The 24,717-nt window shown below is 44.8% G+C and overlaps 1 protein-coding gene across 2 annotated transcripts in view; it reads left to right on the forward strand.

Annotated features, from left to right (window-relative positions):
- Positions 1 to 24,717, forward strand: part of gli3 (GLI family zinc finger 3) — a 105,138-nt gene that overhangs the window by 64,477 nt on the left and 15,944 nt on the right. For both annotated transcript variants that reach the window (XM_069667197.1, XM_069667198.1), the window contains exons 5-8: positions 13,967 to 14,172; positions 18,372 to 18,533; positions 22,216 to 22,417; positions 23,619 to 23,838. In XM_069667197.1, coding sequence (XP_069523298.1) covers positions 13,967 to 14,172; positions 18,372 to 18,533; positions 22,216 to 22,417; positions 23,619 to 23,838 — 790 coding nt within the window. The remainder of the gene's footprint in view (positions 1 to 13,966; positions 14,173 to 18,371; positions 18,534 to 22,215; positions 22,418 to 23,618; positions 23,839 to 24,717) is intronic.

Genomic DNA, 24,717 nt, shown 5'->3' on the forward strand with positions numbered 1-24,717 from the left:
GCGGTTGTTTCATTCAGGAGTTGTGTTTGTTCAGCTGCGGGCCCGGCCTGACTGGAAGGTTTTTCTGGAGGTGCCAGGGGAGAGCTGCGGCGCGTCTCTGTCATCGCAGCACAGCCTCAGTTTGAAATGATGAAGCAGGAAGGAGTTAATTGACTGAAGGCCTGTGTGAGCTGTTGCTTCACAAGCGTCATTGTACGAGAAGAGTGAATCACCTTGTTTTTATTTTCTTAAGGCACACGAGATTCTCACCAATTTCACACTGTTTCCATACACCAGCTCTCTCCTGCTTCCCCCCTCGCTGTCCTCTGCCTTTGGCGCGGAGAGAGCGTTTCCTTTTTCTTTTTTTTTTAAGATGTGCGGCGTGTTGTTTTGTTATTTACATAAACTGTTGTCAGAGCGCCCAATCTGGGCATAGAGGAGCGGCGTGTTGCTTAGCATAAAGACCAGGGTCTTATCTCAACACCTCCTTCCAGATGGGACGAGGCAGCGCATTGCAATACACACACACACAAACAAGTAGACACACACACACACACACATAATCTAAAACAATAGAAAGACAAAAGGGTGCAGTGTCGCTTTTATAGAAGCGAGATGAAAACTGTTTTGTGCAGCTTCATCAATATCTATGTATGGTGTGATTTGAGGCCTCATTTCAGGCCAGACTTCATTATGATTTTTACTGATTTTGTAGCTTTTTTTGTAACATGATTCCATCTATCAATCCCTAGTTGTGGTGTGATTTGAGTTTAGCATGTAAAGGCCTCATTTAAAAGCTGATGTTTTATTTTCAGGCTAAACTTCGTCACAATTTTAACCAATCTTCTCCGATTTTTTGTGCCTGATTGTGTAACTGATCCCTGGTTCTAACCCCACTTGACGATTCCCCTTTTAATATTCACATTTAAATATTGTCTAGACCGAACCAGAATGTGAAGCGAAGCCATAAATTAGAAGAAGAATTGATGATTATTTCACAATCTCATCTGATAATTTCTGTCCAGATACGGCCGCTGTCACCGGGTAGCACGCGGGAGAGACGAAGGCCACTTTTTCATCCTCCTCTCCAACTGTCCAAAACCCATTCTGTGTGACTTCATAGGTCACCTCTCTCTCTGGTGCAGTCACTGGTTTCCCCCCTCCCTCCCTTCCCTCGCTCTCTCCTCCCCCGCCTCCCCCCTTCTTTAATACTTTCTCTATGGAGTAAGTCGGGGGGACAGGCGGTCACGCAGTCGCTGGCTTCATGATTAATGGTGTTTATTCTTGACAGAAGGCTCCTTTATTTATCTGCATTGCAGTTTCACTGATACTATCAGTCACCTGAATGAAAAATATTCAGTCATACCAATTTTGCAGTATAATTGAGTAGAGTCACTTCCTTTCAGTTTTTTTTCCCCCCCTCTCCCCCCTCGCTCTCCTCTCCCACTCTATCTGGCAGCCTTATCATCGCCACAGTAATTTTCGCGCCGCGTTGTTTGATATGGAGAGGCTGGCTTTAGCCGCATTTGACATAAAGCCTCTTCAATTTTCACTGGAGAAGAAAAAAAGGGGGGAAGAAAGAAAGTTGTGCACCACTCTGAGAAAATGTGCGAAGAAGGAAAAGTATCCCCCCCATCCCCCCTTTCTTTTTTTCTGAAGCAATTTCAGGATTTAGAGAGAAAGGAGATAATGCCTAAGCAGAAATATGGGCAGATTGAAGTTACAGTATATCTATTTTTTTTTGTAATACACCCGTTTCAGAAGCCTAAATGGGCAGTGTAGCCTTTTTTCTATGCAGGCCGTGGTATTTTGAAGGCACCTGTGTGTTTTGAGAATGATGGATCCAGCAGGTTTGAGGAAAAGGGAGAGAAAAAAGGGTTGGCACAGCAGATATTTGACAAGGCCTGTAAAGGTTTTAGGGTTGAGTCATTACCCGTGGAGATGTGTTAAGACGTGTTCCAAAACTCTGCTCACCAGGATACGATTACCTGCACTCAGGCTGCTCCTTCTGCGCGTGTATTTGTATCCCTCCCTAAATATCACATGCATTTTTAATGTTTCAGTTTGCTTAACGCCGTCCGATTTCCTTATGTAACACCTTTATTCATGCGACTCATTATTCCTTCAGTAAATATTTCCCCTTCATTGTAATTCTTCGCTGTAAGTCCTCTGCTGACTTTCATTTGAAGGCCGTCTTATAAATACCTCCTGAAAAAGGTACATTTCGATAAAAGGGGAATACATTAATCTGTAATACGAGGCCTGTGAATTTGCACATGTAACACATTAGTGGATTTGATTTCCTCCACACGAGTCATTTGCCCCCCTCTTCATGTTTGAGATCTCAATTTGTAGCTCTCCCATGGAGCACAATGGAGAACCAGGTCTGAGGGGGAGAGATAACAGGCAGGTGCCAACAGCTCTGCGCTAATATGTGTATGTGTGTGTGTGCGCTTGTGCATCTGTGCTTACACACCAACACACATTTGAAGTATTTCCTCAGTGTTTGAGGATCGCTGTGTTTATTTAACTGCCATCTTTTTTATTTTTGTTCGCAATTTGTTGCCTTTTATTTTCCTCTTAAATATAAAACAAAAGCAAAATTACACTTAAATAGTTTTACTGTTTTTCTTATTATGCCACCCCATTACAGTTTACATTTTCATCTTTGATATTTAATCATGTCTGGTTTGCAAAACAATTTATTTATCAACATGTAAATAATTATAATAAGCCCTATAAACAAGGCTGCAAATAACTATTATATTCATCATCGCTAAATGCACCTTTTCTTTTCTGTTTTGATGATTTTGATGCAGAAAATCACAATTGTGCATCTGAATTTAAAACTTCAATTCTGCATTTGATTATTTACTTGCAAGACTCTATTTTGCAGCAGCATGATGAGGATCCAAGAAAGGATTGTTGCAGACTAACAGTGAAACCCGCTGGGAGCAGAAGGTACTAGAAGGTGCATGAGAGGGGGTAATATTACCACTACAGGCTTCAAACACACTGCACTTCTATTTCCTGCACCAAATGCACAGTCGCAATCTCCTGGAGCACAAATTGATGTTTTAATCGAGTCAAAATCCCTAAAATATTCTGTTTGCAAACACATATGACAAAGTAGAAGAGGAAATCCACAAATTGAAGAAGCTGAATCCAGAGAATATTGAACATTTTAGCTTAAAGAATAAGTGCAATAATTTAAATTAAAAGCTCTGAAGCCCAAATATGGTGCACAGAAACATTTAATTTGTGTGATATATTCCATTAATCACCCGTGCACAGGCTTTATGGCTTTGCTGGTAACTTCCTCGCTGGGTGTGGCTGACTGTCACTTTTACGAGCCGTGCTGCTCCTTAATTGGTTTTGTAAGCGACCCTCCTCTCGTTGGAGCGGAGCTGTTGGAGAACAGCAGCGAGTGTCAAGATATTACAGCGCTGGCAGCGCGCCGCCTCGCATCGCCTGCGCAACCTGCCGCCGTCCTCGCGTCTGTTTCAAGCTGTCACTTAAATACATCTGCAATCAGAGGAAGTATTTCGCACGGTACATAACGCACACTAATCGATTTCAGCGCTACACTCTTAAAAAAATTGAGTCACTTCTTTCTGCTTTATTTGACTCAGCCCTCGCCCTGCAGACGTCATGCTGTAGCCGTGCAGAAATGTGGATTTTCCATTACTCTGATCTCCGGGCTGTGGGCTCCGGACCCCGCGATCCCACTCTGGGGGCCAGTTACAGCAAGTAACGAGGCCGAGGGAGCAGGCTCATAAATCCTCTCCAACTCTCTCCTCATTTTCCAGCCTCCATCGTTCCCTCCTTTCCTCTCCTCCCTCTTTACTTTGGCTTCCATCTTTCGTAGTCGAGCCTTTCGATATATGAGGCACGACACCTAAATGCAACAAATGAAGTATTAGCTCATGTTGTCTATATGTTTATCTTCTTAATCACACAAAAAATTGCATGAAGGGATTCTATTGTTTCAGCCCCGTATTAGATGTGGTGTGCTTTAAAAATGAAAGTGACATAGAGAATATTTTCCTCATTCATGCCTTGTCACTTTTGTATCCCATGATGCCTCCCTTTTTCATGTGGGAGGGGTTCAACTTGTGACTTTTCTTTGTCTCCCCCCCCCCAACTAGTGTCCGGTGGGAGCTGCAAAATTGCAAAGTCATGCACACAGCTGCAGGGTGACTGCACTTGTAAGAATGCAGCAAGCTTTTTTTTTTCTGAAATCTCAACGTGAGTAATTTTACAACACAAGTTTATTTAAATGCATTCAAAAAAGGAAACTGGAGCAAAAATCTACAAATGTTTCCCGAAGCAGCTGCTTATTAAGAATTCCCTCCCACTCACATCAGTTTTGTTCGCTCCTGCAGCAGGTTGTTCAAACATCCTCCTTTGCTGTAATCCAAATTTTACACGTCTCTGTGTTTAGCTTCTGCAGGCCCGAGCCCGGCTCCACCGCGCTCTCAGCCCCTTCATGATTAAATATCAAGGAACTCCACTTGACATTTTATTAGTCCAGCAAGATGGATGAAATGGCGAGAATAAAGTAGGCTGTGTCTGTTCACTTTCCCACCAGCACTTGCCTTTCTCCTGGTTCTCTCCTTCCCCTTCCTCTAACAGAAGTATGTATTAGGAAAACGTGATGGATTTCACTCTGAGAAGGAGATTTTCAGCGCTGAGAAGGAAACATATATTTCTGTGTCTTGTACCTGATGCTCCTGTTCTCCCTCCTCCGCGTCTCATCCCTCCTCCTCCTCTTCCTCCCGACCCCCTCTTTTATTTTTTCTGTTGTTCTACCTCAGATCTCCGTCTGAAGGATTAACCATCTCCAGCAGTGTGTCTCTGCTGTCTTGTAGCGCTGTGTATTGTTTGTGATTTGCTCGGGCCCATCCGTGCGGCTGCTCATTTCAGCAGCCCAGCGTGACGCGGTGAATTGAGGGGGATCCACGCCGGCTCCTCGCAGCCCTGGGCCACACTCGTTCTCCTCAACCCGAGACACACACACTCATTACCTGACTTGTTGGGGTGTGGAACCTGAACCCCTTGTTTGGCTGCAGGCGTCAGCTGCGTTTTTGTGTAAAGGCATCGGGGCCATCGAGACGTTACTTGAGAGGAAAAGGAAAGATAGATGTGCTTCCTCCCTGTTTTCACAAGTTTAACACTTCAACACCCAGGAGTCCCTTCCTGTCTTCTTGGTAGCCCGCGGCATGCCAGGAGGAAGTGAAAACACAGGCTGAGAGCGGCGCTAATTCCACCTGTGCTCGCTTGTAGAAAAAAAAAAAAAGCAGCAATCAAGTAATTTGCAGCAAATGGAGATGAAGGAGAAATGCTTCATGCAAGAAAAGAGCAAAATCAAGCGCAGGAACAAGAAAATGTTTCTTGTTTTCTTTGGTTTCATGATTGTTCCCTGATTCCAGCCCCCTCCTTGAAATTACAGGAAAAAAGGCAAAGCTCATTTTGTGTAATTTCACTTTCATGTTTTCATTCGGTTGATTTGCTTTGGTAGCCATTCTTATCTCAGTGGCCGAAATTACATTTAATTGCAGAGTGGAAAAATGGTGAAACAGCCTGTGAAAACAAAACAAAAAACCCTGCTGCGTCGTAAAGCCAAATGTAAACTATTCAAAACCGAGCTTGTGTTCGTTGTGATTCCAAAACCAGGAAAGATGTGAGCTTTCTTTTCTGATAGCAAACCCCTATGACTGCAACTGCCTTCATCTAAGACGAGAACTATTTTTCTCATGTGACACACCTCCAACGGGGTCGTGACCCAGCAGCAGCAGTTCCAACCAGATCCTCCGACACCTGCGCCCGTGTGTTATGACTTGAGCGTGTCACACTCGCTGGCTCCTGTTGATAAACACGTGTTATCACTCCAGCGGCGTGGAAATGATACGTGCCTACAGGGACTCCACACCTTTCCGAGTGTGCATGTCCTCCTCCTGCTGCTTATATGTAGACAAATGTGCGTGAAACACACACGGAGACGGAGGAACTGGACAGTGAGTGTGTGTAGTGACTGTGCAGTGTACGGGAATGTCTGGCACGCCTCCAGAAGTACCCCGCAGCGAGGGAATCCTGCTTGATGTGACCATGAATAGAAAGCCATCCCCGCCCCCTGAACTCACCCGGACCCTTTGATGTCAGGGGGTCACGCAGAGACCGCGCAGCTCCGGGGGGACATTGCTACCCAGAATGCCTGGCAACCTCACCGTGCCATGCCAAAGCCGAGGTCTGCTCTGCCCGGCCAAGTAGGGCGGAGGGAAGGGAGGAAATTTAGACTACATGGGCAAAAATACATGGGCCTGACTTCACATCAGGTTTGACTTAAAATGACGCTAGTTTTAGGGAGATATTTTGGTCGCTTGTGGAAATAGGAATCCCCCGCCCCCACAGAAAACAGTCAAAGTGAAGTCAATGTCAGACTGAAGTTGTAATGAGTCCACAAATCTGTCTAATACGAGGCAAATCCATCCCAGGCCTATAAATCTAAACCTACGCTGTAGCTATATGTGGCGGGACTCCTGTAAACTCTTTTCATGAACCATAAATCCAACTGTCAAGCTCAACCTTTAAGCTAGTTAGCAGAGATGGCATGTCCTGAAAGTGGAGTAAACTCCGTCTGGTGATGAAGATGAAAACGTTTCCTGCACGGTGTCATGTTTGTCAGTGTCATGAACTCACAGCGGTGAGTCAAAGGTGGTCCCGTTTCGAAGGCTCCCTCAGATGCAGCCAAGCCATGCGACCTTCTTTGCCCTGGCAAGATTCCCAGGTATCCCAAGATTCATTGCACAAGATGGCGGACTCTTAAACACTCTTATACACTTTTAAAAACGTTTGGTTTCAACTCAATTGAATAGCTAGCGATACAAAAAAGTTAAGTTACGTGACGTTAGTTATGATAGCCAGTTAGCCCGCTAGCTACCTGTTGCTAGGCGACATGAGCTGCGCTTGGTGGCGCAAGGTTAAGGGCGGGAACAGCTCTTTGGCAAAGCAAAGAGGAAATCCTCCGTAGACCAGACCGTCTCATTTCAGTTCGGCCTTAGCGGTCTACTCATATTTTCTCCAATGGCCAGCAGGGGGCGACTTCACTAGTTGAAATAAGTAAGATTTTATGAGGGTTTATTTATTAGGATAAAGCAGGGTGGGATTTTGGGCGGGGCTACCTCACACAGTAGCCTGTCAACCAGGATAGTGACCTAAGAATGAGTTTCATCGTCTCATCCAAATATGGTCACTTCTTGTTATTAAAAACCAAGATGGCGAACTCAAGGCTTCAAAATGGGAGTTCACATACCAATTGGTGATGTCACGATGGCTACGTTCCTTTTTTTATACAGCCAGATCCAGGGGCTTGTGGTGTGACTGAATGCAGGCTAGACCTGAAAGCAAAATTAGTTTGAACTGCTGCTGTAATTGTCATTACTGGAAAATGAAATCATCGGAATGTGCTTCGGTGACAAAACTTATAAAGACTTTCCCTGTGATTTATTAGGAATCCAGAATATATCTACCTTCCTCTGTTATGTCTGTCTCCCTGTCTCTGTCTGTCTTCTCCCCTTGTCTCGGCTCCCTCTCCTCTCTCCTTGGGTCTCAGCTGGCTCTGTTCCTGTGGCCCTTTGATCTCAGTGAAAGGGTTTGGAGCCTTTAAAGTGCTTCTGTTTCCGCTGTCAGGAGCCCCTCTCTTCCTCCTCTCTGGTTTAGGCTTTCAGAGCGGTGGCAGCCTTGTACTGTAGCTGGGTGGGTCAGGGGGTGGGGGGTGGTGAAGGTTTCTCTAAGGTGGTGAGATGAGGTAAAGTTGGAGGGGATGTGTGATGCTGTCAGCCCCGGTCATGAGAGGACCTGACTGATCCTAGTTCTCTCAGAAACGCCAGATCCCACCTCATCCAGCCCCTTGTGGCCACAGCTGTTATGTGTCAAGAAAGACACGGGTTTAACCTGTGCTCTTGTATTTTTGTACGTCGGTTCTTCCTGAACTTTTCATATATATGAGGACACTGTTTTCAAAGTGTTGTACATCCTTCCAGTCCAAGGTCATCACCTTAAAATATAGTAGAACCTTGCTCCAACAACATAATGTGAACCACTAACATACATCATTTTAACTGTTGATGGATCAGTGTTTCCCAAAGCTAAAAATCTTGTTTTGCCCACAACCCAAATTTCGTTGGTGCAGTTTGGTAGGAACCGTCTGCAAAAATTGCGAAAGGTTTTACGGCACGACCTTCCGGAAAAAAGCCTCGGAGGCAAACTTGTAATCTCGGTATGCTCAGCGGGGACATCGTGGCAGAGGCAAAGAGAACGTTGAGGGAGGAAGCAAAGAAGAGACAAAGAGATGATGATCAAGCAAGTGGGCGCTCGAGAGTAATTCTTGCACTGGGTTTTTGTCGTTTGTCCGGAACTGTTGGGTCCCAAAACTTGCGTAAAGGGACGGAGGAAAATCCAACTTCTGTTGGACTTGTTTGGTATCGTGACTCCCAGTTTTTAGGCCTTTTCTTCTTCAAATCTCCTTCTTGGACGACTCTGGCAGCTCTGTGTGAAAAAATTATGATGTTTGAGCATTCACAGTTGCCGGATTATTGGATTTGGACTCAGCAATTTCCTGTAGCCTTCTGTAAAGCACACATCAAGAAATTTTCATTTTATGTCATGTGCAACCATTTCATGCTTGAGCTAAAACGATTTTGCAAAGCACGGTTCCTGTTTTAGCAGACCGCTGTGTCAATACCAGCAGGTCTAACCAGGCTGCACCACAATGATACCTTCTGTCCTACATTAAGTCATCAACCTTCACCGCAACTGTGGGTTTCTGCTGCAGCTTTCACCCGGAAAAATTATTAGTGTTGATACAACCTTGTTCCAAACAAAGATTCAAGGCCGGTTTACATGAAAACACACCCTTACATGAAACCTCAGAATCGTTCGGGGGCATATTTACTCTTGGCAAGTGTATATTCATCCGGTGAAATAAGACGACAGTTTAAAATCCACAGACCGCCCCATGTAAACATGCAATGTCTTAAAGAGGCACTGGCTGGTTTAAGCGAGGCCACGTGAAAGGAAATGGCTTCCATATGTCAGGCGCTCAGTCTTTCCTCGTGCCCTGTTTGCAGGACGAAGGTTATTAAGAAGAATAAACCTAGGAAGGGAAACAGAGGAGCGAAGGAATAGTTCTTTCTATGCTAAGGCGAAGAAGCCAGCAACCCCTGCGGTACAGCTTTGATGTAAATCTTAAATCAGGTGTAACTAAGACGCTACCTCTCCCACTCACACATCAGCACACACACGGGGTGAACATTCCTGCACACACATACTGCACTATGTCAGATTACTTCCTTTCGTCATGTAGATTAATGCATTCTGGCAGATGTTAAGACGATCACGACCCTGCAGAGAGCAGCTGAACGCCGAGGATCGGACACTCTTTTGCTTTTTCTCTCACAAGAACAGAGACACACCACACTCCTCCGAACCATCCATCTCTCCACTGTCCTCCTCAAATCCCCTCACACCTGGCTCGGCCCCCCCGAGACCTTCTTTTCTCTCTTCTTTTCCAGCTCCTAACTCTTCTCTGTCCACCCTTCCCTCTAAATTCATGGTCCATATCTTCACACGCTCCCTCCTGACTACTGTTCATGCTCTTCCCTCCCTTAGGTTCCTCTCCCCCTTTCCTCCAATCTCTTCAAACTAGTCTTTTCCTCACATGGACGTAGCCACCCATTCATTTGATAACTCCCCCATTTGAAGCCTTGAGTTCTGCATTTTTTTGCGCCATCTTGTTTTTTTTGGGAACCAGAAGTGACCATATTTGGACCATGTAATCTGTGTCCTGTTTGACACATCAAAGATGTTGCAATACTATTTTTCCTTCCTGATACCGATTCCGATACCTAGACTTGAGTGTTGATCAATACCGAGTAACCCTTGAATACTTGTGCCATTAAAATATGTACATCAATATTGGTGGAAAAGCACTGATTGCTGACATTTTGCTAGCTTTGACGAACCTTACACTCTCTGCTAGCGCTAAACTGTTGTTGTTTGTTATCGTCACATGATCATTTACCTGGAACAAGTCGAGTTTTTGGGGCTAGTTGGTCATGATATCGGAACGGTGGTATTTGCACTGATACTGGTATCGGTACTGATATCGGTATTGGTACTAATACTGTTATCGGTAGTGATACTGGTATTGGTACTGGTATCGGTATTGGTACTGATACTGGTATCGGCATTGGTACTGATGCTGGTATTTGCACTGATACTGGTATCGGTACTGATATCGGTATTGGTACTAATACTGTTATCGGTACTGATACCGGTATTGGTACTGGTATCGGTATTGGTACTGATACTGGTATCGGCATTGGTACTGATACTGGTATTTGCACTGATACTGGTATCGTTATTGGTACTGATATTGGTATCTGCACTGATATTGGTACTGATAGTGGTATTGGTACTGATACTGGAATCTGTATCAGTATTGATATCGGTACTGATAACTGGTATTGGTATCCGCACTGATACTGGTATCTCTATCAGTACTGATACTGGTATCTGTATCAGAACCACTCTATTACAAATGGGGCCATTAATGACAAAACGAGCATCACGCTGTAATGAAGAAGACTGGAAACTATAGATTGAGACCATAAACTCGTTACGTTTTATACGATCTGACCTCCGTTGCAACCCGTGCAGTTCCCCCTGCTGGCCATTAGAAAGAATGCAGGTTAATGGCACTTCTGCATTGGCCTCACTTCTACTTCCACTTCTTTTAATAATCCATGTTCCTTCTTTGTCTTTCGACAGGCTGAATAATCACTCCCCGCGCCACCATCTTTCTTTCCAATCAACATGTCTGCTCCCTTTCTTTTGTTTTCTTTTTTGGACCACCTCTTTTTTCTTTTTTTTTTTACAGTGTTCCAGACCTTCCAGTAGGACTCTGCTCTTATTCAGTAATTTAATTGGAAAAACAAGGCGAGCCGAGGCATTTAGCCAGGGTCAGTGTGGGGAGATGCAGCCAACGTATGACAGGGTTAATCAGTGTCATGGCAGCCAGAGTGGGTGTCTGGCTTTACTCAAACACACTCGAGGAGGGCCAGACAAGAAAAAAAGTCTTGCGACCTTTCCTGCTGGGTTTTTTTTAAATACTTTTTTGATATTAAAAAAATGTCTAAAACTTTACATGCAGCCATTTCAGTGGTATTAGGATATTTTTCTAATATACTTTACCTTTAAATCGAACTTTTTACATCTGAACATTTAGAGATTTACTTGATTTTTACAGTTTGAACGTTACTTATTTCACTGTTACACTTGCTGTTTTAAAAAGGTCGAGTCCACGATGTGTTTCAGAACGTTCTGTTACCAGTGACAAAGCAAGTTTCGTTGAGTTTGCCCTCGATGCAAATGCTCCCGTATGGAAGAGTGTGTACGTGCTTGTGTGTGTGTGTTTGTGTGTGTAACGCGAGGTCAGCCATGTGACATCAAAGCGTCAAAGCGTCACATCTGCAGCTGTGTTGTGATCTGCGCAAATGAGGCATGTAATGGTGGCGTGTGGGTGCACGACTTGCTTATCATAAACACACTCGTTCACACACCTGTTTTGAAGCGCACCGTTTGCCCTCAGCTTCGCTTGCAAGGCGTGGAGGAAGTAAAACAATCGCTTGTGGATCTTTTGACTGAAGACGTGCAGAAACACACCAATCGAATGGAGGTCAAGATAAAAAAATCCCATGACTACGGTTCCCTTAGTGTGTCACCTTTGCACACTTTAACAATGAAGCTGAGAATCCTCGCAGGACTTCCTCTCCTGAGAGTGCAGCTTCAGCATGTCTTAGACATGTTGTCACACTCTTGAACGCGGTAAAAGCTGCTCAAATCTTCCCACAACCCCTTTGGGCTCATTACAGAAAGACTCCTGAAGTTTATATGTGTGAATTCCTGTGTACACACATGTCCGTGTGTTTCGGTCTGTCCTTGTGTGTGTGTGTGTTGTTTCCGCTCCTCAGTGCTCATTATTTGCCCTGGCCTGAGCTCTTTCATTAGGGGGGCTGGGAAGTGGAGGGACGGAGGGGCCGGTAGGGGATCAGGGGAAGGGGCGGAGGTCGTAATTGGGCTGTTCCGCTCCCCTGGCCTTGCTCAAGGTCACTGCGAGACAAACTCCGGGGCCAGGTCTCTTACTTTTTCTTCCCCCTTTCTCTCGTCTTTTTCCCACCATTTCCCACCTCTCCTCCTCCCTCTTAAACCCTCACTTTTCCTCTCCCTCCCTCCCTCGCTCGTCCTCTCCTCCTCCTGGGGTCTTTTGTCACAGTAGACTGGTCCACCGGGGAGCCGCAGAGAAGTGGAGGGGCTAATTCAGCCTAATCTCTGAGCCTGTTAATGTCTGGCTGATATGTGGATTTCTCCTCATCCTCGGGGGACGGCCTTTGTGGCGAAGGCCATCATTATGAAGTTTCCGAGCCCTCCTAGCCAATTATAAGAAGGGAGACAAATTAGTTCATCTCCAGCTCAGCTCATAAGAAGTTTTCCTGATTGTTCTCAACTTTATTTCACATCTCAAACCTCGGACACAGTTCACAGTCTGATAAAAAGAAGAGCCTGATGGTCATATTTTCTATTTAAAGCACAAAGATTGTGCATCTTGTGTGAGAGTCTCTGATGGATTTTGTACAACATTGTACCCGTCATGTGCAATTCTGTACACGGTTTCACTTACAGTGGTGTAGCGTTGCTTGTCTGGCGCTGGCCGGCGGTGAGCTCGGTCTAACGTCTCCCTCTGATTAAGACGCAGTGGTGAAAGCTGCCTTTGATCTGAGGAAATGTCTGCGTAGGGAGCAGTTGGAATGCAGCGCTCTCCTCGCCGCCTCGCAGATGGAGGCAGAGAGATAGAGTCACAGTCCGTTTGTCTGGCTGCTGCCGCTGGTCGTCCTCCCACAGGAGGGAAGTCTGGATGGTCGAAGTCTGTCAGGCTTGATTACACGAACATGATGCGGCTGCTACGAGTCAAAAGGATTTCTGGAATTTTGTTTACAGTTTTGCTGACACAGGATCATCTTCCACTTATGAAGCTTTTTGTTTACTTCGACGAAGGAAGTCGACGACAAGAATGTTGACACTGGATTCAACTTTCATCATTATTGTTAAAGCTCTTGTGAGGAGTTGTTCACTGTTGGTAGAGCAGGCGGCCCACGTTCAGAGGCTACAGGCCTTTGACGCACTGATCCCAGGTCCGACTCCTCGTCTGCCAATGTCATCCTTCACTCTCTCCTCCCCACATTTCCTGTCTCTGTTCAGCCTTCCGATGTAATAAAGGCAAAAGGCCAAAAAAAGATCCAAAAAAAAAAATCAGCAAAGAGATAAGAGGCTTTGTCCACAGGGGGCGCCAAAATCAACACAAACTGAAAGTGACTCACGGCAGCTTTAACAGCAAATGAGGCTTCAAGTTCAAATTTGCCTAAAGGGGTATTTGTCATATGACAGCCTCTATCATTGGAATGATTGGAATGAAAGTCAAGCTAACTTCTGCCTTTACTTAAATCTAAATCCACCAAAAGATTTCAGGAAAAAAAAAAAGCGGAATTCTTTCCCAACCCCCAAATATTCAGGCCTCGCAGTCAAAGGGGAAACTTTTTCCAGGCCATTTGTAGAAAAGCCAGACTGATATTTGGAGTCATGTGACCGATACAAGTATTCTTTTTGTTTGGCTAACTTTTCTCCAAGCCCTCTCTTATTTAGCTCTGTCTCTGTACAGTGAGGACGTTGAACTGTAGTGCTCTGGTTGCCCACAAATAACAACAAGTTTGTCCTCCATCTCAGCTTCTCTGTGAGAAGAAACTCAATGCTGATAGGCTTTGGTGACATAGCATCGTGCAAAGTTCTTGCGGATGCATTAGCATGTCACCCAGTGTGAATTTACATCAATCTATTCATGTTTAAAACTTATATTCTCTCTGTGTCTCTGCAGGCCTCCTGGGCTGGCGGGCAGTCCAGCTTTCTCCGACATCTCCCTCATCCGGATCTCGCCCCAGCGGAACCCCTCTGTGGGGGCGGAGTCGCCCTTTCACCCTCCGCACCCCTACATCAACCCATACATGGACTACATCCGCTCGCTCCACAGCAGCCCCTCCATCTCCGTTCTGTCAGCCACGCGGGGCCTCAGCCCTGCAGATGGTGAGCAAAGTGAAACACACACCAGCATGCTTTACACGATGCACGTATACACCCACACACACACACACACACACACACACACGTGCACACAACCCCAGTGGAGCAGAAATTGGCGACAAACCCTCAGCAGACCCTTAAAAAGGATATTTGATATTGATTAGTGAGGTTTGATTGCTATTAGGAGGAATCTGGATTCTGTGTATCAGTTTAATTCCTGTTAGAGATCAGAGGAGGTCAGGTGAGAGGCAACCAGATCCATCTCTATTAAGACCCCGGGGTGGGGGAGATGTTATCTGAGTGAGGGAGCGGGTGGATGGGAGCGTTATGAGTGCAGAGGATCCGTGTGGGTGGGGGCGCAGGTTGGAGGGGAGGCTAATCCTTTTGATCTGTGAGTCATGTCAGAGACCTCAGGAGGATGCTTCAGTGAGCGGCAGGGTCACGTACAGTTACAACCCGCACACCGAGGGAGGGGGGCGGGAGGGGGGCGGATTCAAGTTCAGGGTTGGGTGGGTGAGATGGTTTGTTATGGTGTCCTACAGGGAGCGTTTGTTTCCTGAGATCTAAAGGTGGATTTGGACCTGGAAGTCAATAAAAGTGTACACGTAAACCTGGTTGAAAACATAACACAAGTTAAGCAACTAAAAGAGGATGGAAAGATTGGTCGCATTAAATGATGCAGTTTTAGTATTAAGTGAAGCCTATTTATTGACAAAAAAAGTAGTGCCAAATTACTTTTTGTTGATTATTAATTTTTGTGCATTAAAAATATCAGCAAATTTTCAGTTTCAAGCTTAACAAATGTGAGAAACACCTTTTTTTTGTGAGTTTTTCAAATTAAGATGCTTGAACATAAAGAGCATTAGAGACAGATTCCTGCACAAACACGAACTATTTAAAAATCGCCATTGCGGTAATAAGAAAAATAAGTACATAAAATAAATAAATAAATAATAATAATTGTTGGTCTGAGAGAGAAGCAGTCAGGAGATCCTGAGAGAAACAGTTTTAGCAATTTGAAGATATCACCTTGAGCTTTTTTGTGGATAAAATAAATGACAGAATAAACAAATAACAACTCAAAAAATTAAAAATGACAATGAAGAGTAAATGTGCTAATTTAGATGCCAAATACTCAGTTTATCTTAAAAGTCTTCAAATTTCCTGATGACCTTTAACGCCCCTCCTGTCTTCAGCTTCAAACCTTTGGGCACTTCAGCAGCAGAGACCCACTTCAGCTCCCCACCTTGTGTTGAAGTGTATTTTGAAAGGGCAGATAGCGGGGGCACTTCCTTCACACCGGCACACTCCACTTCAGCTCATCCACTGTTAAAAGCTGCGTGTAAGTGAAGACAGAGTCGAGCCTCTGCTGGCAGCTGCGCTCATCCGCTCTCCTGCTCTCCAACGTTCGTGAACAGGAAGCATGGACTAAAGCTCAAACTCTCTACCCTCCAATTTTCCATTACCGCAACATAATGTGCACCAGCCTCAGCTTAGTTTAAATCAAAATAGTTCCTCCAACCTACCACATGATCCCCCTTTCACTTCATAATGCTGTGAATTGTGAATGAGGCGCCTAATTACTCCTTTAATCAATCCGCTGATTAATTAACCCATCAGCCTTTGTGTTGTTAGTATATCGCCGCGCTTACAGGGAGCCTCCTGCTTCAATATGCATTTCTTTCCCAGCAAAAGTACATTTGAATAATGATGAATTAATTAACAGAATCTAATGGAGATTTAAAGTGGGTGGGATTTAGTGCCACCCTCTCGCTGCCACACATTTGCTTTTTCTTTCGCGTGCCCCTCCCTCACTTTCCTCTCCTTTCTGCGCGAGAGGAGGTTCAGAGGTAGGCTCGCCCCTGATCCTATTGTAATGCTGAAGGAGCACCCGGTGGCTCACGGAGTCCTGAGGCAAGTCTCTGCCTTTTTCCACGTCGAGTGCCACACTGACAGCCTCTCCCCCCCCCTCCGCCCTCTTTTCCCGCTCCCCACTTTCTGCCCCCAGGATCGCACTCGGATGCCAGCGTTTCTGATTTAGAAATTCCGCAAAGCCCCTTTTTTTTTTTCTCCCGTGCGTGGATCCTGAATGGGCCACATTATGGCTGAATGCAAAAGCAAAGCTAAGGCGGAACACTGGAGACAATTAAGAAGCTCCCCCCCTTCCACTGAAGACATAATACCCAGATCGAATTAATTTAGCATTTTTTCTTACATTCATTCAACCAATCATGGATGCATATTGCAGGCATACAGGCCAGCCTTAAGAGGAAATCTCCTCATACACTGTTTCTTTATTTATTTCCTCAATAAGGGGGAAAAAGATCTGCAGCACTCTGTGGGTCTGAACTGATTCTATATTTGCATCCAAAACCACAGTGTTAGTCTTTCCCTTCTCTCTTTCTTTGAGTATTTGCATAAGGAAGCCCACCACCAGATGTTTATTTTTAGGCTGCAGTTCAAGGACTTACAACACGCTTTAACTGAGGGAATGACTTGGAAAAGAGAGAGAGGAAGGAGTTGGATGCATCTGTATGCATGCAGATTTATCTGGGCAGGTTCAGGCCTTTTGTTTTCACAAGTTTTAATTATTATTGAGATTAAACACCTTCGGTTTTTGCAGTGCTGGTGCGACGAAGTTAGAAATTTGGGTTTCACATTTTTGGGTGTTTATTGTTCACAGTGAAAAAGTGAAAACTGCATAAATCCAAGTTTTTCCAGAATTACATTTTTAAAAAGGTCGCTTCTGAAACTTGCCGTTCAGAACAGCTGCAGGTTTTTACGTAGAACCTTGCGTTCGCTGAAATCGACCAATCGTCATTCACCTCGGGCTGCCTTCTTGCACTAGCTTGTAGTCTACTCAAGATTTCAGCTTAGGGGCGCTGGTTTAGCTCAGTTGGTAGAGCGGGCGCCTTCATTGCACTGATCGCAGGTTGGACTCTCGGTCCGCCGATCATTTGGTGCACGTCATCCCCCACTCTCTATTCCCAACATTTCCTGTCTATCTTCAGCTGTCCTGTCAAATAAAGGTAAAAGCCAAAAAAATAATAATAAAAAACCTCCTGACGTTTCTGGCTCGTACATATAAGGCCGAATAACCGATCCTAGAGCAGCCATGTTTTCTACAACTTTGGAGTGACAGTGCAGTGCGGCCGGAATCGCACACATGGGGGAGGGGCTACGCGGTCGCTCCAAATACTGTCAGCCAATCGTGGCTAAGGTCTGACCTTTGAATAGCAAAGCTTGTTCGTCTCAGGAGGAAGGAGAGAAAAATAATTAAATTAAAATATGTATACAATTTGTAAAACGAAACAAACTTTACCAACGCAATTCAAAAACACATTAGAATAATAGAAATAATATGTAGCTAAAATATGTCCCCTTTAATATAAGTGAAAGAATAACAAGTAATAACTGTTGCAGTCTTATTGTAGTATTTTCTAGTGCAGCAAACTTAACAGAAAAAATATCAAAATTTTAAATTTGCATCAAAGACCATCTTTCTTCTTCTAATCTTTGCATAAAGAAGCCCACCACCAGATCTGTATTTTTAGGCTGCGGTTCAAGGACTTACAACAAGAAATAACTGAGGGAATGACTTGTGAAAGAGACGCATTTAGAGGTAAAAAGTGGCAGAATCGTTTGCTGCATCTTTATGCATGCAGATACATCTGGGCAGATTTAGGCCCTTTGTTTCCACATGCAGTTTAAAGGAGCAGGTTGCATATCTGCACACTGCAGCCTTTATGTGTACAACACACACGCAGAATCTCTGGCAGAAGATGTGTCAGCCCACATACTCTTACCACACACACGCGTATATATATACACTCTCTCCAGAGTGATCAAGGAACAGTAAGAGGAAGAGAAAAAGGCTGTTTAAGAATCGTATTGTAAGACGATCAGTTATGCTGCTCGCTGTGAAAGCATCAATCAAACACACTAATGCACACTCACTGTAATCTCTGAGCAAGCACTCGGTAATCCCCAGCGAGCCTCTCCACTTCAGGTGAAGCTCCCCGTGCAGCTGTTTTGCTTAACTTGATGGTGTTGCTAATGTGCTCATTACTGTTCTGCTGAGCTGATTAGCATCTCATGTAAATGAACACTGCACAGGTGCTCTCCCTTTCTTGTTTCCCCACTACCTTTCTTTTTCTGCTCTCTCTATTCGCCGTGTTGACCTGTTTGTCCTCCTCCTCTAGTCCCTCACACAGGTCTGACCACAGCCGAGTACTACCACCAGATGGCTCTCCTTGCGGGCCACCGTAGCCCCTACGCGACCGACCTGCTCCCCTCCGTGGCGTCCACAGCCGGCGCCAGCAGCGCCAGCGCCCTGCACATGGAGTACCTGCAGGCCATGGAGAGTAAGTCTGCAATGATCTCACACTTGACACATGAAAGATGGCCCAGATTATGACACACACACAGGCCCACTCCGGAGTGTGTTTGTGTGTGAGATTTAGAGACCGTGGGAGTTTTCTGAACTGATGATTTCAGTGCAGATTTTTAAAATCAGTTCTACACAACAATGTCAGAGTGTTAGGAATGTATTTAGATCTTTTATTTTTCTTATTTATAAAGGCTAGTTTTATATATGTTCACAGTGTTAAGATCTGTTATCTCCACATTATTATAACTTTTCATGACAACAAAAGCTTCCCTGCTTTCAGCTTTCTGACAACGCATTTTTCAGTTGATTTAAGGGAGGAGTAAAAGTTTCTAAACCCACAAACGAGCACATAATCTTAATTTTGTTTTAAAAAATAGAATTAAAATAACAAAATTTGGAGATACATGATTTCTTTGGACAGTAACGATTTAAAGAATTCATTTATCTTTAGGATGCAGATCAAACCGCTTCTACGCCTCTAGGTTAAATGTGCTAAAAATGTTTCTAGGTAACATATAATAGTGTTTTTAACAGCCTTTAAAGGGTCTACACAGGAACATGGAAGTTGCATGGTTGTGAAAAAAGTAGTGCCAAAGGAACGGGTTGTCAGACGGTAAAGTGAAGCAGTGAAAATGCCGTTCACTTAAGGTGGAGCCTTTTTTTAAAAGGCTAAAATACACTTAATCCACAGTGGTATGTAGACCAAAAAAATCACAACTATCCCTTTAAATCACAGCATTTTAATATGTAGAATATCAATAAATATATATTAAAATGTAGCTATTGTTCTCAGGTAACCTGCCACAGGAAAAAACAGATTTTTTCAACCATATGTTGCTCAGCGGCTGCAAAGACACCCACTGTATTCCTGCCTACTGGGATCCACCTTAAAGCATTATGAGTGCATTCCTACATTATAGCACGGGTGGCCCCTGTGGGAATTGAACCTCTAAAATGCACCTTCACAATGCACCTATCGTGCACTATTTATAGACGAATCCGCAGCTCCACCGCGGCGAGGAGGGACCTGCAACTTTTACTCTGACACGATTTAAATGAGCTTTTGTCTTAATGTGTTGGGCTCAGGACTGTGTGCAGAGGACTTATGCTAATGAGTTATTTTAAAGTGTAAATAGGAAATTAAACGCACACTGAATCTTAGAGAGGTCGCGCAGCCTCACCCCGCTCCCTTTGATGAGAATGTATTTAGTCAGGCAGACGCCGCTTTCATGGAAATCCGGGGTGAAGTTCCCCCGATTCCTCTGAACAAACTAATTAAAACTAGCCAAACTTGTGCGGGTATCAGAAAATTAATTGCTATTAAGTGGGAATTGGAATGTCCCGCCATTCATCACTGGAGAAATCCTTTCTTCTGTGTCACTTTTTAAGATTAATAGACTGAAACAAAACAATTAGGGCCAAATTTAAGTGGAGATGCGATGCTCCTCACTTTAAAAAACGCCTGTGATCATTGCTGGTAATAACTCATCACGTTTCAACAATGTGTGTTCCAACGGCGGAGAAATTAACACTTTAAAGCTTTGTTGGATTTCAGAAAAAACACATACAAAGAGGAGACTATCAAGAGGCTTTGGCTGATAATCTGGGCTACTGTGTTACTGCGGCTATTTTAGTCTATTTCACATCAGTGTAATTACCTTCAGTGAGAGCTGTGCTAATGAAACAATGAGCCTGTCCTGCCTATTTGTGCTCTAATGGGCTATTGTCTGTGTTCGCACTGCCTAATTAGTGCCATCGCTCTCTTGGATCACTACACTAAAGTCTGTATTTGAGCTATTTATTAGTTCACTTCATATTTTTTCCACTAAAATATAATTTTTGTCATTAATAGGTTGACTTTTAGTAACACTATGAAAACAGGAAATCATGTTTGATTCAAGAATTGTTTGAAATCAATACAAGTTTGTTGCAAAATATTCAGCACGTGTGTAAAATTGGAATTTACACAAACACGCAAATTCTCATCTTGAAAATCTTCTTGAAATGTATGTAGGTGTTTGCATGGGAGTTGTAGTTTTTTTTGCGCTGTAATTTTTGCAGGTTGCCAATAATAAGTGTCACTTCAGCTATATCCACTTCAACAATTCCACAAACAAATCATCTAATCTTTACGTAAGAAAATATAATAAATGCAGAAATACTTAGAAATATGTTTTCTTTATTCACGCACAGAAATATTATTAGCCTGAGTATCTTCACAAGTTTCTGGCACAAAAAAAGTCTTTCCCTCCCCTTATGGTCGCATCCCTCTCCGGTGGCCTCGAGGTGTGTCGGCGAGGGTTCATCCCCAGTTTTGGAACCTGCTTTTTATTTCCAACGCCGTCAGTCCGGCCTGTCCAAACCCTCCCCGGCCACGAGAATTAATGACGCTGCGCGTAACCAACCCGTCCCGTCCATAAATCAAGAGGAAATTAGAGGGACAGTCCTGCTACGAGCCGGGACGCTCCTCTCTCTGTCTCCCCCCGGTTGGCCGATTTATCATTTGGGCTGGGCATTAATAAACACAACTCCCATGAGGCTTTGCAGTGGTGGGACGCCGGCCTTGCTTCGCTCTCTCTCTCACTAGTAGTGAATTCGGCTTCAGTGTCAGGTGTGTCAAATTTTGGATGTAGAAGGTTGTCCAAAAAACAGATTTTTCGTTCGTTCGGCGAATGAAACGGTAAAAAAAGGAAAGATGTCAAGTTGTGGGATTTGTATGTGTATATATATTTGTCATGAAAAAGGCAGATCTTCCATACAATGACAATGTAAAGGGGGTGTTTCTCTCCATACAGCTTCACGCTGTAGTAGAAGCTCAGGCCTACGTATGCCAGAACACCACTGCTGCACACACACACACACGCTCCCATCCACACACTCTGATTACCATGTGAATGGAGCGCTCTGTAATCGTTGGATGTGTCAGACGAGAGATGGAGCATTTACGTTCGGGAGATGGATGGATTGTGGGGGACGTAAATATGGAGGGGGGTTATCGGGGCTGCGTAAGCTGGTTTTGTTCGCTTTTATCAAATAACTCAAAATGTTTTATTTCCAAGTCTTGAGTCACAAAGTCATTGTGTCAGTTCACGCACAAAGCACGACATCCCCTCAGCGCTTTCTTTCTGTCTCCCCTCCTTCCATCTGCCTCTGTTTTTCCCTGTCTTGTTTGTGACATCTCCATGTGAAAAGACAACAAAAGTCATGTTTTAATCTCCACCCGTGGCTCATTGTATGTGCACAGAGAATGCTCGTGCCGATTCCGCCTTTTACCTTTTCAAACCCCCTTTTTTTAGTGTTTCCAGTCAACACATTTGATTGCATTTGAATAACGAGTCAAATTGGACTTGATTAAATATTACCATACACAGTCAGAGCATTTCTCCAACATAAAAGGCATGTTTGCTCAGGGATGAAATGCAAGCAGTGCATCAAGTGACAGCCGAACACTCATTCAGACGAGCCTTTTGTCTGATGATTGACAAAAGTGTCATCTGTTGGGGTTAGATTAGGTTAGAGTTTGGATGAAGTCAAACACAAAATCACGGCTTTTTTTTCCATCTGTGACTAATTTTTGGGAATTTAGCTCCTTCAAAAAAACATGGAACCAAGAGAGCAGGTTTATTTACACTTTAATTCTCCTCCTTATCCTGCAGGCTCTCGTTTCCCGAGCCCGAGGCTGCCGTCGCGGCCCAGCAGGAAGCGTCCTCTGCCCATCTCCCCGCTCTCCGAGCACAGCTTCGACCTGCAGACGATGATCCGAAACTCGCCCAACTCCCTCGTCACGATGCTCAACAACTCCCGCTCCAGCTCCTCCACCAGCGGCTCCTACGGCCACCTCTCAGCCGGAGCCATCAGGTAACTGACCCGCATTAAACTTCGGCTTTGATTTCAAGGGAACTTTAAAGGTGTAAAAAAAACGCTCTGTTAGGATGTCATTCAGAGGATTTGATTGATTTTGTGTCTCTCTTGGAGGCCATTGAGGGACTGAAATGTGCCAATGGTAGATCAAACAGAAGGATCTCCCCTGAGGTGGGATCATATCATTGATCGGTGTTTTTCACACTTGTAGAGCTCAACTGATCGGTAATATTACGGTAGTTACAATGCACTCTTTTGCATGTGTGTGTGTGAGAGGAAGAAAGTGTGTGTTGTCCGTATCAAACCCCCATGTGGGTGATGATCTCCCAGCCAGCCAGTCAGCCTGCCTCCCCGGCGGCTCGTGTCAGTCATCCGGTGCACCTCACGGAAACATCACATACATCACGCCCCGGTACAAACAGCGAGCAAACAGGGGACGCAAAAGAAAAGAAGAGAGAGTGGAAAAGGAAAGATCCATCGCCCCACCCACAGCCATTGATCAGCGATCTGTAAGAAGAGCCTGATCAATCACGCTGCACGCTCAGCCACTGTCCCGCTGACAGGAGCCGAATAGCCCGAGCCAGCAGACTGATGAGTGATATGACAAGCGGACGGGCCCCCAAATGTGTCTCGGCCCATTGATTTCCACTCGGCTCGTAATAAGATCAGCAGACGTATGGGTCGCAGCAGAGCGAGGCGTCGCAGCGCAGGATGAATGTGGAGCCACACAGACGTGTGTTTATCCGCTGGTTCACCTGTGGTTCGACAGACCCCAGAGGAGGTTTGGTGGCTTCTGGGATTTAGAGGATAAACAAAGTTAGCTCAGGTTGAGGCGAAATAAACTGACGGAACAGGGAATTAATTTAGCTTTATTTACATGGCTATACGACACACTCAGATTGTTTATCATCTGTATCATTTGCCCAGTGGAAGAATGACATACTGCCTTACACAGACCGCATGATAATTCACTGTGTTAACAAGCTGAACATTCATTGGCAGGGATTTGCCGGCAGCCCCGTGGTTCCAGCATTACCACACAATCTCCTGTCAGATTGTCCTCAGGGAGGAGGAACTATCCAGAACAATCCATTTATTCACTGTCTTCCCTTTTTTTTGCCTCATTGCCTTCCAACTTATGTTTTGGTGAAGTTTTGATGATTATTTTATCTCATATAACTCCTCTTGTCTCCTCTAGCCCAGCGTTGAGCTTCGCCTACCCTCCAACCCCGGTCGCTCTGCATGTGCACCAGCAGCTGATGGGCCGCCAACCGGGCATCGTGGGCTCCGCCTTCGGCCACAGCCCGCCCCTCATCCACCCGTCGCCGGCTTTCGCCACCCAGAGGCCCGTACCCGGCATCCCCCCCTCGGGGCTCAGCGCCAGCGAGCGCTCAGCCCTCTCCAACGACTCCTCACAGGTGAGAGCGGCGGCAGGCGCCTGTGCGATTCATCATCACAGGTAATAGATAGCGGCGTCGCATGCCAGCCACATCTCAGTGAAACACAGCAAGCTAACGTGGTACAGGCAGGACCCCCCCTCCATGCGCTCCTCTCCTGGGAGCTTCCTCCTACTTGTGTTGTCTCTTGTTTTTTAGACTGCCGAGCATGGCGCAGAACGTGCCTGCAGCAAACAACAAGGGGCTTGTTAGCATAGAATCCCACCGCTGACTCCATTAATCACTAGAGAGAGAACAAGGATATAGAGAGGGAATATTGACATGGATGGATGGATCCAAAGGGGCTTTTCTCTCCTTCCTCAGCCCTTACTGTATGTGCGGGCCCATATTTGAAGTAAATATTCAGTGTTTATTACGCGTCCTCCCTGCTGTTCCTCTTCGCTTCAGTTTGGTGTTATGTGGAATGAGGCCTGATTCAAATTGGGCGCAAAAATTGCCTTTTCTTTCTCCTGAATAAACAGAATATTGCTTTGGGGCCAGAGCTGAATCTCATGTTTCAGCAAAGAAAGTAAGAAAGTGCTCTCTTGACGGAGACTGAAAGCATCGCTAAGAGAGTGTCCTGTGAAAAACATTTTCAAGAAAACTTTCCAAAACTTAATCAGAAATTATTTTCTTCTTGTGGGCTCAGTGTGTAACAAGAATTCCCCCATGGGTGAATTTAAGTCAGGGCCAAAGTCAGGTCATGTGTTGGTTCGGTGAACGGTTCAGTGAATTGCTCCATGAGTTTGTTTTAATTGCTGTGATTAGAGGAGCTAATGTGATACAGTAAATAGCTTAGTTTTTCATTTATATAGTTTGCAGGGGACTGAGGGTACGAAAGTCATTATGGTGCAACCGCAG

The sequence above is a fragment of the Semicossyphus pulcher genome, unplaced genomic scaffold (assembly GCF_022749685.1).
Source record: "Semicossyphus pulcher isolate SPU_LCO1_2020_fin unplaced genomic scaffold, fSemPul1.0.p SCAF_18, whole genome shotgun sequence".
NCBI classification, from domain to species: Eukaryota; Metazoa; Chordata; class Actinopteri; order Labriformes; family Labridae; genus Semicossyphus; species Semicossyphus pulcher.